The following is a 17,179-nucleotide window of genomic DNA, read 5'->3' as shown; positions in this document are numbered from 1 at the left end:
ATCACAGTGTCCATAAATCTTTAAAACCAACAAAGAAGCAAAGGATACTTTAGTAGACAGGGTCACTATCCCGTCAAATTATCATGTTAAAACAAAGGAACTCATCAACACTCCATGCAATGGCCATGGAACTCAGATAATTATTGGAAGAACAATTCAACTAACTAAAAGAAAAATTGATCCTGGGTGTTAAAAAGTCCATGCTTTTTTTTTTTTTTTGGTTTGGTTTGTTTTTTTGCTCTTTGGGCTACACCCGGTGATGCTCAGGGGTTACTCATGGCTCTGCACTGAGAAATCGATTGCTCCTGGCTCAGGCGACCATATGAGATGCACTCCCTTGTGGGATATGATAAATAAGATAGTATGGTAATATCCAAAGACAAGAAACAAAAGCTAGGAGGGCTATTCCATGGTGGAAAGCTTGCCACAAATAGTAGGGCTGCCATTAGGGCAGAAAGGGGAAAACTATGACAATAATAGCTGGAAATGATCATTCTGGACAAGAACTGGGTGATATGAGAAGGTCAAGTAATATGCTTTATACCCCTTACAATATTGCAAACCAGTGTCTAAAAGGAAAATGAAAGAGAAGGGGAAACAACTGCCATATTGGCAGGCAAGGGTTGGGGGACAAAGGGAGGCCTGGAGGAAAACTTGGGACTTTGGTAGCAAAAATATGCACTGGTGAAGGGTCTTACCCATTGTATGACTGAAACTGAATCATGAACTACTCTGTAACACTATCTCACAATGATTCAATTAAAACTTTTTTTGGTTTTCTTTTGAGGGTGGCACACCCTGCGTCGCTCAGGGTTACTCCTGGCTCTGCACTGAGAAATTGCTCCTAGCATGGAGGACCATATGCAGTGCTGGAGATCAAACCCGTGTCTGTCCTGGGTCAGCAGCATGCAAGGCAAACCGGTCTATCACTGTGCTACCACTCCGGCTCCTCAATTGTGAATTTATTTATATAAAAAATTAAAGTCATTGTTGGAGGTATAACATTCTGGTGATGAGGAATGGGGAGGTGAGATGAGGTGATGTGAGGGGAAGTGAGATTTGGTGTTGGAATACTGTATGGCTAATCCTGAAACTATTACACAGTAAATCACTGTACCTAAAATTTTGGAAAATAAATGTCAATAAAACATCCAGCAGAGGGAGCCAGAGCTATAACACAGCTGGTAGGGTGTTTCGTATGCATCCCCAGATAGTTCCCTGAGCCTGCAAGGAGTAACCCCCAAGCACTGCCAGGTATACACAAGACAACCCTCCATCCCTCAAATCCAGCAGCTATTGATGTAGGGTCTCCTCTATAATGAGCATTATTCTAGCTGTGGAGAAGAAATATATCAGTGAATAAAAAAATATATATCAATGAACTCCCTGATTTTCAGAAGTTAAGGGGAAAAAGGGATACAAATAGCATGTGTTTGGATTTGATCTGGCCTAAGGAAAATATAACAGAATTAGGAGACAATGTGAAAGGAAAGGTGAAGAAACTAGCCAGGCATATCATCTGAGGACATTTTAATAGAAAAGAAAAAAAATACTTATTCCATAGCAAAATACTCCGGAGATGACAAAGGACACACATCTACTTGGTGTCTAAATGATCAAATTCTCTTGTCTAAATTCTCCTTAAATTTATACTAAGCTTTTGTTTTCAACAGTTTGGCATTTAAGGATTCACAGGGACTTCAAAAATCATCCATTACTTTATTACTTCTGACTAAATTTCTACTTTATATCTTATAGAAAATGCTTCATGTTTTATGGAAACATAGACACATTTCATCTCTCCAACCACATAGGTGCTTCTAAAGAGGTGGCTTTGCAATGCACTATTTAGCCAACAACAGATTTTGCAGAGCTGTCCCAGAAGTACTTTTTAAAACTATTTGACCTCAAGATTCAAATTTTAATAGAAAAAAATTAATAATCTTTTGGTATGTCATACAATGTTGTGACAAGAAAACTAAAATCTGACACAGAACACTCTAGCTTTGGCAAAGAGAAATAGAAGATACCATAGAATATAAAGAATCAATTCAGGAGGCTGGAACGGTGGCGCAACTGTTAGGTGTTTGCCTTGCATTCGTCTGACCTCAGACGAATCGCAGTTGGATCCCCTGGCATCCCATATGGTCCCCCAAGCCAGGAGCGATTTCTGAGTGCATAGCCAGGAGTAACCCAATGTTACCAGGTATGGCAGAAGAAGAAGGAGGAGGAGGAGGAGGAGGAAGAGGAGGAAGAGGAAGAAGAAGAGGAAGAAGAAGAAGAAGAAGAAGAAGAAGAAGAAGAAGAAGAAGAAGAAGAAGAAGAAGAAGAAGAAGAAGAAAGAATAAATTTAGAAGATATGAACCCATTGAAAATTTGTTTGCTTGCTTCCTAGATTATTTTTCCAAGAACACTACAGATGCTTTTACAAGTTGAGGATAAAGCCTTTATAAAAATTCCAGTTTGTAAGATAACTTGGTACATATAACTCATGCCATCAATCATATCACACTCCCACTGAGATTTTGTCTGGAGACAAAATAGGGGTGAAGTTAATCGGCTGAGAGATGAAAATGATAGAATGAAAGTATTCCTCTCCATGAAAGCTGTTTACCAAGAAAAAGACCTCAGCCTCAATGTTTCATTGAGCAAGAGAGGTGCAAATGATCCTTCTAACTACACTGCACAGTTCACCTTCGATGATGTTTCATACACTACCTGGAAAAAAAATGTAAATGCCTCTTTGCACATAATTGTTTCGTGGGGATACTTTGACACCCAATAAGAGATAAGAGAGAAATAATGCACAATAGGCAAAAGTTTGAAAGCCTGGCCCCAAAAGGAATACTCGAGGAAAAGAAGAAAAAGAAACACCCAGACAGGAAGTTACCTGACAAACAGTGCTACACATAGGAGAGTAAGGCAAAATTTTAGGCAATGAAGACTCAAAAAAAAAAGAATAGTAGAAAGAATAGAAGATGGCTGAGGGAAAAAATAGGAACTTCATGCCCAAGGGTTCCTAAGCTCTTAGAAAGTCTTTATTGGGAGAGTAGAGATGGTTATTTAAACTATTAAATTCTCTTCCATGGCAAATGACTTCTACTCTTGCATGCAACTCATAGATCTGGAGAAGCATCTGCCCAAATGAGTTGTTGTTTTCGAATATGTTTCTTTCTCTCTTCTGATTCCTTCACAAGTGATGCCTGCAAGCTCACCCATTCATAGTTTTAATTATAATCATAAAAACTTTAAGAAAAAATACTTGGGATGAAGAAGATATTCGCAATTTGTATTTTTACACATCAGTGTGATTCTTAAATTTTATTTAATCTTAGCAATATGGTCGCAAAGAAGATAGTATACAATGTCTGTGATACTGTGGCTCTTTTCTTAAATCTTTGTGTGTGTACATGTATGTACATGGATATATTTACTTTTATATTATATACATTTCTCTGCTTCAGTTATTGGTTTAGAAAATCACTCATATGTAATATAAAATAGAGAACAAGTGACCAAGAATAATTAACAAAAAAAGAAAACTCCCCTTGTAATTCCTAACTGAAGTCAACAGTAACCCCTGAGCACCACCATGTATGGCCCCCAAACAAACAAACAAACAAACCAAAAATCTTATTAGACTATAAAAAAAAAAGGTGCTGATTAGCAGGAAAAAAATGGGAAAGAATATGGGTAGACTCAGTGTAGGGGTTGACAGGCAATTGTATGGTTGATTATAGAAATTTAACTTTGACTATGTCATAATAGCATAAGCACAAAAGTCAAAATATAATTTTGTATCTTTGCTCTTAATCTGAGTTTAAAAACAAAACAAAACAAAAAGAGATCAGATCACTCCTAATAGAAACAAATCCTGACATATGATCAACCAACAAATAAGAACTGAATTGGGGAAGACGGAGGGATCATGAGATAATGATGGGGGAATCTTGAAATATTTGGGAGGAAATTGTATAGTACCTATAAAGTAACAAATTTAATACTACTATAAACTATGATCCCACAATAGGATTAAAGAAATTAAAACAATGGTGTTCTTATTACCAGTAGCTAAATTTGTCTATAAGATTTCAGACAAGCATTAAAAGTTCAGAAATAAAATTAATATGTATTCCATTTGATTGGCATACATTTAACTTCATTCAGCATAAGGCCCTAGTATCTTCTGCAGCTGCCAAACACAGAGTCAGATTCCTACGAGAAAATCTAGAGAGAGCCACGTGTAAACAGTGATGAGTCTGGTTGTAGTTGAAGTATACATTGGCCTCTCTCTGTTGGTCTGTCCTGACCTGAATGGTGAGTGATCTCTGCAGCATCCAACATGGCGGCAAAGATGGAAGAATGCAATGAGTGAGAAGTAATGTTCACTTTTTCCATTCCCCTCAAAATGACTCTGCTACAAATTTCACTCAGTTGTTAGATCCAATAAAACCTTGTTTGTGGAAACTGAACTTTTTATAATACTTCAGCAGACAACTCTTATCAAGATCATCATTCTACTAAGTAATTGGTTTTATTTTAGAACTCTGCTTAAATTCTTGGCGCTAACTGGAAATATGTGTCTAGAAGGAAAAAATAAAGAGGGGGAAGGGTTAAAGAAATAATCCATTTATCAAAATATTCTAACTCCTACATATTCTAAATATCCAAATATTAAAATTCTCAGTTGTACACTGTGGTGCTTGTCTGGGGTTGAAATCCTTGTACACACTGAATCTGGTGTGTCAGAAATCAATTAGACTCTAGGGATGCCTGGTGGAGAGCATCAGTGATGGATTGGACCATCTCAAACCTGCAAAGCAAACACGTCATATCACTGAGCCATCCACCTTCTGAGCCCCTAGATTACTATTGTTGCCACTTTTGTTAATACTAAATATAAGATCTTTGTTGTTATTCATTTTAAACTATTTATTATTATTATTATTAACTGTATAGTTATTGTTTTTCAAATAGAATAGCGAACCAGTTTATTGTTTAGAAATGTATACATCTTGGAGTCAGAGAGACAGCACAGTGGTAGGGTGTTTGCCTTGCATGTTGCTGACCTATGAGGGATCAGGGTTCCATCCCGACATCCCATATGGTCCCCTAGCCTGACAGGGGTGATTTGTGAGTGCAGAGCAGGAGAAACCCATGAGCTGCTGGGTGTGGCCCAAAAACCAGTCAATCAATAAATATAGCTAATGAAAGAAAAAGAAACTTATACATCCTTTCCACTTTTGGTTCCTGTGGCATCATCCATCCTACTATTATGGCCTGACCTTCCTTTCACTCCTCCTATCAGAGTATTTACTAATCTCCTTTAGTTTTCTCGTATCTTTGACATCATTCTTATGCTATTTCTATCATGTCCAATTTTCTTGAAGCTTCTATCTTGCAAGGAACATATAGTATGAGATCTCCAGCTTACTGCAGTCAGGTGTACATACAGATCACAACTAACTACAGAGTAAGAGCCACCACTGGCAAGCATGAACATCAGCACCAGTGACCTCACTGCCAGCAAGTATGTATCATATAGCTAAGCATCATATTTGAGCAGCTGTGCAACCCCAATCATTATAACAATGAAGGGAAGGGGGCAAAAAATGTTCAAAGCCTTAAACTCAATAGTTCCATTTCTAAGAAGTGAGCCCAAGAATAAGAGATATGACAAAAGAGCAACTATTAGAAAAGAAAAAAATACTGACTTACAAAGATGGAAATAATTTAGCACTTTGTAGACTATTACTCATTATAAATATATTACTTTTACAATGTAATTCTACTTTGCCACTTGAAACAACAATGGTAGCATAGCACACCACACCCACTTTGAAAAGGTCATGCTAAGTAAAATAACTGAGAAGAAAGATACATTAGACTAGATGGTTTCATTCATATGTGAAACTGAAGAAAAGAAAGAAAGAAAAAAGAAAGAAAGAAAGAAAGAAAGAAAGAAAGAAAGAAAGAAAGAAAGAAAGAAAGAAAGAAAGAAAGAAAGAAAGAAAGAAAGAGAGAGAGAGAGAGAGAGAGAGAGAGAGAGGGAGGGAGGGAGGGAGGGAGGGAGGGAGGACGAAAGAAGGAAGGAAGGAAGGAGAGAGAGAGAGAGACAGAGAGAGAGAGACAGAGAGAAAGACAAAGCAAACTGAGTACATAACTGAAGTTATCAAAATGGAGACTGAAATAGGAAAGGGATCCAAATGGACTGGAACAGAAGATTAATACTACTCTGGTAAAAAAAAAAAAAAAAAAAAAAAACAGGGTATAAAAAATACAACTCAAGGGGCCAGAGATAGCACAGCAGTAGGGCAATTTGCTTTGCACACAGCCAACCTAGGATGAACAGTGATTCAAATCCCAGCATCCCATATGTTACCCCAAGCCTGCCAGGAGCAATTTCTGAGCACAGAGCCAGGAGCAAGCCCTGAGAGCCGGGTGTGACCCCAAAACAAACAAACAAAAAAACACAAATCAAGAGGTAAACAGCTGTATCCATGAAACATATACTTTACCAACTTTACCTCAATTAAAAATGATTAAATATTTTAAATATTAAAACATTGAAAATCCTATTTTATATGTTGAATGGCGTTTAATAGTACAAATGATTTGTGATGATACAAGTGCTTTGGTAAATGTATATATTGGTACATATATACACACACATTACGTGACCCAATAAAATATTAACTTTGCTGTTGCATTCCATTTCTCTCCTATCTGGTTTACAACTGAAATGTTTAGGAGACTAGACATGACAATATAAAACAATAGAAGGCATATTACAACAACAGTGTTTTTAATCTATCATAACGTTTTTAATTATTAAAAAGTCAAATAGAGGGGGCAAGGTACTAAGCATGCGTAGGCCCTTTTGGATGTTGGCACCCTCATGATCTTGGAGCATCACTGAGTGCAGCCAAAAAAAAAAAGCCTCAACGCAATATATAATCAAAACTTATGTGTTTTCATCATATATTCCTTACAATTTAATTGCTTAGGCAGTTCCACTTCCAAGCTACTGTTATTTTTTATGTCATGTTTATACTAGCCTAACTTGCTCAAGCCTTAGAAGTAACTTTGCTTTCACTTACCTGGAAACAAGTGTAACATATCAATCATGTCAACTATGTATTGCATTTTCTTTAAATAAATAAAATTTATTTAAAAAAAAAAAAGGAAATAATCATCTTTGTAGCAAAAATGAGCTTCACAGCCTGGGTCTCAAAGCATGCAACTTTGCAAATTCTCATCTGGACAAAAAATGCACAAACATGTTTCCATCTAGATGCCCACAAGTATTTTTTCAAGAATGCACAAAATACAGGTACTAGGGACAAGCGAGGTCCAGGGGTTCAGAGCATCCCTTTACCCTAATCAGTCCAGTGAAGGGATTGGCCTTGCACCCCTAAAAAGCTTCTCCTGGCATCCCCAGGACCTGAGAGCAAGGGGATGCAAGAGTCTCTGCAAGTTATTTCTGCTGCTCCAGCCCAAACTCTCCAGCCCCAACCCATATCCAGAGATCCCAGCACCCCAGAGATCCATTTCCCCCTGCCAGGACCCCCCCAAACTCACTCACTCACCAGGGGTCAGGAGCCATTGCTGCAGTCCTGGAATTCCAGGGACACTTCCGGTTCCAGCAGCAGGAACTACGGTGGCCTGCATAGGCCAGACGCCGCAACTCGTTTCGTTTTGTGTCATTGGTCCATTGAATTGATTTGTTTAATTTCCTAAATGATTATTTTTGGGGGGTGGTGACAGATGGAATGCAACCTGCTCCCCTCTGGCTATGACTGAATTGCTGAAATGAGACCACGTCCCAGAAAACTGACCCAGAGCAATGACTTCAAATGTTAATCTGGACTTTTGTCTAAATTAAAGTAAATAAATAAATAAATTTAATATTATTCTGCTTAAAAACAAAAGGAATAAGCAAAGAGGTTAAAGCTGTATGATGGGGAGGGCAACATGCATGTGCAAAAAATGGGCTGAAATTCACTGTTCTTTTGATTTTATTGAAACACACACACACACAATTAAATCCTGCTTCCAACATTGACCCAACATTATATTTTTATCAATTATATAATTCATCAAGTATACGTAAATAATAAAAAGTAAACACACATACAAATCAAATTCTGTTTCCAACATTGACTCAACATATTATTTATCATTTATATAACACATAATGGATCAATTATATTTATGTGTATATTTAATAAAATACAAATAATAAAAATAAATATATAAATATCTAAAAATAAATATATATTTATATATAAATTATATAATTTATCAATTATATTTTGCAGTTGCATTTTTATTGAAGGGAATTCCTTCCCTTCATGATTTTTAAATAACATGAAATTTAAAAAATAAATCACAGGAGGGAAAGAGGACAATGAATCTTTGCTTTGGATTTTGGATTTGCCTCTAGATTTGGAGAAAATTAGAAAGAATTAACAAAAGGGGGGAAATTCTGCCCAATTTCCAGAAGGCATGAAATGAATTTGACTTCAACAATGTTAAGTTTCAGCAAGTGGAGCTGAGACAGCGCATGCGCGTTTTCAGCAAGTTAGTGGCGCAGGCTCCGGGGCGCATGCGCATTTCCAGCCAGGTGCCACCCTTTAGCTCAGCTAGCTAATACGGAGCGTGTGCGCATGCGCGCGTCTGTTCGTTGCCATGACGACCAAAAGACGCTTCATCTCTTAAAGGGGCAGGAGACTGTGACATTGGCTGCAGAAGATGGAGAAAGAAATTTCACCCAAAGCTGAAGTCGCCGAGCTAGAGCTTGAAGCAGTGATTGGCTTTAACGGTGAGGAGTCCTCCAAAGTGTCTGAAATGCTGGGTTTAAGTGGTTTAGGAACCCCAGGAGAGTTGATCTGCACACAGGCCTGGACCAAACTGTGCCTTTTTCTAGGCCTACATGGGAACTCTGAGCCACTCCTGCTACAAAATTTCATCCCAGGCAGATTTTGGGGACCAGATAGGTTTGGACAATATCTACAAGGGAAGAAAAACACCTCCTCAGCTCACCACAGTCTCCTTGCAAAGCTGTCTACTTCTCCCTTTCCACCAGATGCTATCCCTCTCTGACCCTGAACTCTGAATTCTGAAATTCCAGCTACTGAAAATGCTGATGAGAAAGTGCTCAAAAGGAAGAACTTGACTAAACAACTGCTTATGCGAATGATCTTGTCCAATCCTAGCTAAGAAATGTCATTGTGAGAATTAGATAGAAATGCGAGACACCAGGAGACATCTGTTTCTGTTAGAGGTCTTGGTTCTGCTTCTAATTTTATGTATGATTGTCCATTACTTTGAACTTTAAGAGGAAAATGTTGAGGGGAAAAAGGGAAAAAAAGGGAAAAAAAAATGTTACCTGTTAGGGTGTTTTGTTTTTAATTACTATACAGTTTTAGAAAAAGTAAAAGCAGAGGGGATGGAAGACAGCATACACTTCAATGCTATTTCTACTAGAGATGCTCAGAGGAATAACTTGCTAGGAATCTAATCAGGTAACCCCCCCCCCATTTTATGTGCTTCAGATTACTAAGTCAAATAACCAGCCCCCAATAAATTTTTTACCCAAATATTTAATCAGTTATTGTGATTTACAATATTGCTATTGGTAGTTTACCGGAATAGGCATAAACTCTTAAAACATTAGACCTCACCTCATTTACATTGCCTTTCTTTCTTTAAACATTTTGGTTTGGGGACCACATCCAGTGGTCCAGGAATTATTCCTGGCATTAGAAAATCACCTCAACATTAGAAAATCATCATCTCTCTATCAATGTCTTAAGGTCCTCTCCCACACACACCACGTTCCTTTGGCTGATTCAATTTTTTAAAGATGATCCTCAGGGTCTGTTAGACCAATTGTCTATTGTTATATGAAAGATCATTCTGTATCTGCCTCTTTCCATCTGATGGATTTTACTCAGCATGATGCCCTCAATCCACATTGGAACAAATGACAGAATCCATCTTTTCTTATAACTCAGTAGTAGTCATTGGAGTTTCTTTATCCACTTGATGTTCTTCAATACTTAGGTTGTTTCTATATCCTGGCTACTGTGAATAGAACTACAGTAAATATATGAATGCAAAAAGTGTATTTCTTTATGAATAGTATATTGGGGACCTTCGCAGAGATGCCAAGAAATGGAATCGCTGGATCATATGGAAGCCTAATTCTTGATTTTTGAGAATATCCATTTTGTGTTCCAGAGAAGCTGAACCAAAAGCATTTACCAATATTTGATGGGGTTAACTTTCCTCCACCGCATCCCCGTTAGCTCTGGTTCTTTCTTTATTGATACGTTCCAGTCTCACTGGTATAAAATGATGCCTCATTCTTGTCTTGATTTGCATTTCCCTGATAATACATGATGAGGAGACATTTTAAAATACCTACAGTCTGTACAAATATTGTCTTACTTTCTATTCTTTGTTCAACATTTTGCTTGTTTGTTTACTGCTTAGTTTTTGGTCGCTATAGTTACAAATTTTACAAGTGACTTACATCTGCTGAATATGAGCCCATTTATAATGAGAGATTAGCAAATATTTTCTCCCTGTTATTTAGTTTGTTTTTATTCTAACCATCATTCTCAGTTTAAAATCTTCTTTCTTTAATATTAACATTTATTTTTGCATCTGTTTTCTTATGTAGAGTTCTGCCATTTTTTGTAAAGTGATTTTGGACTTAATATTCAATTTTTATCTACTTTTAATTACCTTTTGATTATACATGTGAAATAGATTACAGGTTCCTTTTTATTTTTTATTTATGTTTTGCATGTAGCTAGCCAGTTTTCTCAGCACCATTTTTTGGAGTGACTTTTCCTGGATCCATTCGATACACAAAGATCCTTTGTCCAAGATTATCTGTCCATATCCCTCAAGGTCTATCTTTTAATTTCTTTTCATTTGAAAAAAAAAGGACTGAGAGTCTGCTTTTATTCAAGTACCATACAATCTTGACTAGTGTAGCTTTATAATTTAAAGCTGGGGAAAGAAAATTTTTTCTATATGCTATTATGGAAGTTTTCTTATTAAATACAAATTTTAGCAACATTTGGTCCATGTTCATAAAAATATGCCTTGATCATTTTTATGGGTACCATGTTGAAACTATAAATTATCTTAAACATTCTAGTTCATGAACAGGACATGTGTGTTTCTACTTCCTGTGTCTTCTATGTATTTAAATGGTGGCTTATGGTGTTCTATGTAAAGTCTTTCAACTCCTTTGTTAAGTTTATTTCCAGGTTCTTGATTTTGTGATTTGAGTTTAAGTTTTTTATTTTTAAATTTTTCTGTGTTGAATAATTTTAACATTAAGGCATAATATTTTAAGTACTTATAATTGAATTTCAGTTGTACAATGTTTCAATACCAGTCCCACTGCAAGTGTTGACTTCCCTCCACTAAGGTCCCCAGATTCCTTTCCATACCTCATCCACAGTTATGAATTGGATTAAAAATTTATCTCTCTGGTGGTGTACATTGTATGACTGAAACACAATCATGAACAATTTTGTAACCATTGTGTTTAAATAATTACTTAAAACGAAAAGAAAATGAAGTCTTTTTCAAAATTATCAATAAAAATTTCAGTTACTATTCAAAAAAAAGTATTTCTCTCTTTGACTTCATGGTTTACATATAATAATGCCATATGTTTCTGCATATTGATATTACAGCCTTCTACTTGAAAGATCTGTCATTTCTAGAAAATTTGAGAGAGATTTTAGGATTTTCTAAGTATGATATGTCCTTTTCAAATGTTGATAATTTGACATATTTTCTAATCTGGATCCCAAAAAAAATTTTTTTTCTTGCCTAACATGTGTGTCAAGAACTTCCAATGCTAAGTTGAACAATAGTGCTGAAGGTGGATAGCCTTATCCTATACCTGAATTTATAGGAAAGCTTTTTGGTTTTCTACCATTGAAATTGATGTTAACTTAGGTTTGTAAAAGGTGGTTTTCACTATATTGATGAATGTTCTTTCAATGTCCATTTTCTTGAGCTTTTAATCAAGAATGATTGTGTGATTTTTAAAAACTACTGTATTGTATGGTCAATGGCAAAGTTTATTTTGAGTACCTTAAATAAACCCTGCATTCTTCATATAAGTCCTGCTTATTTATGGACTATAATCATTTTAATATGTTACTATATTTGGCTTGTCAGATTTTTATTGAGGATCTTTGTATTGTTGTATTATTACTAATAGTAGAAGTATGGGAATTTTGTTTTGTAATATTTTTAGTGATGTCTCTACTTTCGCAATCAATGTAATAATGGTCTCAGAGAAATTGTTTGGGAAGATATCCTGTTTGGTTTTCATTTGTTTTTTTATTTGTTTCTTGTGATTGTTTTGTGATTTTGGTTTTTGGTTTTACTTTTTTGGGAAATCTGAGTAGTTAGATATTCATTAGATCTTCATTGAATATGTATAAGAACTCACTACTATACCATCTGGACCCAGATATTTTTTGTAGGGAAAACTTTTGGTTACCCAATTGATTTACTTGCTAGTAGTCAGTCTATAGACATTCTGCTTCCTCTTGATTGAAGTCTTTGTAGGTAACAAGAATTCCAAAAACATATCCAGACTTTTATATTTAAATTTTTGTGGCATACTTTCTTTCATAATAATAACAGAAGATCTTTTTGTATTTTTTGTTATACCTGTTGTAACTTTTATCACTTCTTTTCTTTATATCCTATTTTATATGAAATTTATTTTAAACACTGTGGTTTACAGATTTGCTCATAATACAGTTATTTCTGGCATTCAATGTTCCAACACCAATCCCACCACCACTGTAACATTCCTTCACCTTTGTCCCTGTTTCCTGAAGCCTGCCCCTTGGCAAGTACAAATAATTTGCTTAATATTGCTTGGTGAAACTAAATGGAAATACAATTATCAAAAAAACTTCATTAAAATGTTGTGAAACTTGTCATATCTTGCAATGGGATCTTATGCCATTGGCTGTAGGTCTAATAAATTATGTTTCTGTTTAAGCAGTCTGTTGGTTTTGTTTGTTGAGCAAATATGACTTCTATGAAAATTTCACATCTAATTTGGTGTATATATACTTGGAAATCAGTAATATAATAATATGGAGGTTATAGGGCCATGCAGGCCATGACTTTGAAGACCTATAGAGCTGGACTGATGACCTCATCTGGTGATAGCAGTGGTTTGTGGGGTCCTCCAAAGGGCCTTAGTATGATCAGCTTTTTGTCACTATGTCCATGACTTTTTCCTACTAGTTGCAGGAGGCGGGGTCAGCAGGGAGGGCAGCCTGGTCTGGCTCCAAACTGTGCCCACAACACCAGCATACCTTGAGTTTGTTGGAGGCTATGAGTTTCTGCAGAGATTAATGGTAAAGCAGTGAAGCTGGGCCATTGGCATGGCAGCAGTTGTAGGGAGGGTCGGAGTGTGCAGCCCCTGGGCTGGGACTTCAACAGGGTTGGGGACTTGCTTTGGCCCTCTATGAAGGGCTGTCTAGAAATATCAGCTGCAAGACAGATATGTCCATGAGTCTTTCCTAGTAGTCGTCCCTCTCTTTTGATAAGATTTCTACATTACTAATTTATTTTTGTTTTTCTTTGGATGACACATGGTGGCGCTCAGAGATTACTCCTAGCTCTGCACTCAGAAATCACTCCTGGCAGGCTCTGGGGACTATGTGGGATGCTGGAGATCAAACCTGGGTTGGCCTTGTCCAAGACAGTTCCACTACTTGCTGTGCTATTGCTCCAGCCCCTACTTTACTGATTTTATGTAGACACAAGTTGTGACCCTAGATTCGTAATCCAGTATACACATTTTGGAGACTGTCCTACGTGCAGTGGAGAAGAATGTGTACTCAATTTTTCAGGATGATTATGTCTGGTAGGCTTGTTTATTTTGATTCTTCTTTCAAGGCCATTGTTTCCTCATTGAATTTTTACCTAGTTGGTCAATGCAGCAGTACTAGGTAAGCATTAAAGTCTCCCAATTGCTATTTTCCCTCATGTCTCTTAACAGATGTTTTAAATATATTGATGGGCCTTTATTAGTTGAATCTATGTGTAGGAATGTGAGTTCTTGATGCATCCACTGATAGTTATGTAAAGGTCATCCCTGTCCTTTGTAACATCTTAAAATTTGAAGTCTATGTTTTCTGATATAAATATTGGCACCCGGCATTTTTGTGGGAATTGTAAGCCTGAAAAATGTTTGTCGAGTCTTTGATGAATTTGACAAATCAGTGCTCTCGAGGAGAAAGGACAACTTTGTCCTTTGTCAAGGAAATGAAGTGGTGGGCCAAGTTATTGTTCAGGGTGCTTTTATTTGAGCACGGCTGACCTGGGTTTAATCACTGGCATAACATATAGTCTCCTGAGCATGATATTCCAGGAGTGATCTCTAAGAACAGAGCCTTGAGCATCACTTGGAATTTCTACCAACCAAAACAAAACAAAACAAAAAAATAGAAAAGGAATGTATAAAATATTTTAATGAAGAAAATATAAAGTATTTAATGTAAAATAGCAAGAAGCACCTTCAAAATAATAAGAATAGTTGAAGGAGAGTACATAGAAAGTAAATGGAGAAAGGGGGAAAAATTCTGCTTAAGAACATAATTGCTGCAAACTTTACCAGACAGAGTTGGGAAATTAGGAAACCAACTCAGGAAGTTCAAAGGGTTGAAAACAAAATAAACTCGAAGTAGCACTAGTAATCAAAATGGCACAAACGAAAGAAAGTTACACATGATTGTAGGGAAGAGAAGAAAATGTGAACATGGCATAAAATTAATGTCATATTTTTATAAGAAATGCTACAAAGTTAGAAATAAATATAGGGGCCGGAGAGATAGCACAGCGGTGTTTGCCTTGCAAGCAGCTGACCCAGGACCTAAGGTGGTTGGTTCAAATCCCGGTGTCCCATATGATACCCCAGCCTGTCAGGAGCTATATCTGAGCAGATAGCCAGGAGTAACCCCTGAGCATAGCCGGGTGTGACCCAGAAACCAAAAACCAAAAGAGAGAGAGAGAGAGAGAGAGAGAGAGAGAAATATAATGAAAGTATTTAAAGTACTAAATGAAAGGAATTTTCAAGCAAGAATCCTCTTTCTTTCATGATGTAAGGAATTTGAATGAGAAATTCTTAAACATAGCAGCTGAAGATGTTTGTTAATTCAAACCATACTTACATGGGACACTGAATGGCTTCCGAATTAAAAAAAAATAAATTTGCACATAAAGTAAATAATAAAATCCCCAGAAATTCTGATAGAAATATGATGTTTTCAACTAATTCACTTCAATAGTTTCACTCATTGTTAATGTACTGAACTCTCCCATAAAAAGGTTAGGTGGAACAAAAAACAAAACCCAGCACTCTGCTGGTTACAAGAAACACAGAAGAATAAATATACCTCAGATTTAAACCAAAGAGAAACAAATATGCAAGCTAATAGTTAAACAATAAAAAGGTCCTTTATCAGACCAATAGTGTTCAGGTCAAAGTAAGTAATAAAAATAAATATGGTCACTATATACCAATATATCAAGGTTCAATAGACCAAGAAGAAATACTCAATACCATATGGGCCAAACAAAGCAATGCTCATAAAGCAATTTCTAATAAACATGCAGAGCTGCTTTAATGGCCCCATAATATTCAACTCATTTGATAGACCATCAAGACAGAAAATAAGATTCAAGAGCCCCATTTTGGAATGAGTGTAGGCGCCCTCCTCCTCCCATCTACCTTTGTCCAAGAACCTGGAAATTGAGTACGTGCCCTTAAAAGTCATAGTAACAGTAACAGTGCTTTGAATTTCTGGACAACTTCATTTGTTTGATGCTGTCATCCCTAAGAAAACACCCCCATTTTAACAGAATAGACAGCTAACAAGAGCTTAGTAAACCTTCTATTATTGTATTAATGACTTCACTGGAGAAACAATATTATATTTTACAAATGTGCTTGCTACTGTACTTTTTCTTCTTTTCTTTCTTTTTCCTTTGCTTCCATTATATTATTTTTCTATTTTATCCAATAACTTTTCTTTTCACTTACCTGGAAACAAATGTATTATGAGCAACTATGTCAACTATGTGAAGTATTTTCTTTAAATAAAGAAAGAAACAAGAACCCTAAACAAATGTTAAAAATCTACAATTAATCTCTACCTGCAAAATCTTGAATATAAATTATTCTCTAGCGCATAGAGAATGACCATTCTCCAGAATAGAGCAAAATCCGTGGCTCAATCCATTAAGTTTCAAAAAATTAGAATTATATTAACTATCTATTTATTAAAATAAAATATAAAGAACCCAATCACTTAAAAACCGAATAATGTACTGTTAGTAACTACCAGATAAAAGAGAATCCAAGAAGAAATAAAAAAGATGTCATGGAAGTCCCACCTCAACATGTCTCACTGTCCCTGTGCCTTGTCCCACTTCTCCTTGACTGCCCTGTGTTGGAAAATGCCTGATCCCACCTGCAGAATGCAGGATATGCTCTGATGCTCATAATGCAAATACCAACCTCTTTTATCATTTAGGTATGTACAGGGGCTCTGTCCTCTCACCATGAGCCATTTCTTCCACTTCTGCTACTTCCCTGCAGTGAAAAATGCTTGAGCCCACTCAGGGAATCCAGTACTGAGAACCCATGTGCAGATGCCTGCCTCATTTGCCATCTACAAGTGTCTCAGACTCATAAACCTGCCCACATCGCTGACCCTATACCTTGTGCCAACTCTCCCTAACACCATGCACAAAGGTCAAATCCAAATGGATTAAAGACCTTTATATCATGCCCGAAATTATAAGGTATATAGAAAAATATATAGACAAAACACTCCATGACATTGAAACTAAAGGCATCTTCAAGGAGGAAACATCATTGTCCAAACAAAATGGAAGCAGAGATAAACAAATGGGAGTACACTAAACTGAGAAGCTTCTGCAATTCAAAGGAAATAGTGGCTAGGGTAAAAAGTCACCCACAGAATGGAAGAAACTATTCAGATAGCACCCACCAGATGAGGAGCTAACATCTAAGATATGTAAGATACTTTCAGAACTTAACAAGAAAAAAACCAAACCCCATCAAAAAATGGGGAGAAGAAATGAA

At 36.4% G+C, this 17,179-nt stretch overlaps 2 protein-coding genes across 2 annotated transcripts in view; one reads left to right on the top strand and one right to left on the bottom strand.

Moving 5' to 3' along the window:
- The window catches only part of STX8 (syntaxin 8), a 251,919-nt gene extending 244,269 nt beyond the window's left edge, over nucleotides 1–7,650 (bottom strand). The window contains exon 1 of the mRNA XM_049766333.1: nucleotides 7,590–7,650. Coding sequence (XP_049622290.1) covers nucleotides 7,590–7,606 — 17 coding nt within the window. The 5' untranslated portion in view covers nucleotides 7,607–7,650. The remainder of the gene's footprint in view (nucleotides 1–7,589) is intronic.
- A 1,104-nt stretch (nucleotides 7,651–8,754) lies between these two features.
- The window catches only part of CFAP52 (cilia and flagella associated protein 52), a 54,564-nt gene continuing 46,139 nt past the window's right edge, over nucleotides 8,755–17,179 (top strand). Inside the window, exon 1 of the mRNA XM_049766284.1 lies at nucleotides 8,755–8,824. Coding sequence (XP_049622241.1) covers nucleotides 8,755–8,824 — 70 coding nt within the window. The remainder of the gene's footprint in view (nucleotides 8,825–17,179) is intronic.

This window comes from Suncus etruscus, chromosome 20 (assembly GCF_024139225.1).
Source record: "Suncus etruscus isolate mSunEtr1 chromosome 20, mSunEtr1.pri.cur, whole genome shotgun sequence".
Taxonomy (NCBI): Eukaryota; Metazoa; Chordata; class Mammalia; order Eulipotyphla; family Soricidae; genus Suncus; species Suncus etruscus.
This window is presented reverse-complemented; position numbering and strand designations above follow the sequence as displayed.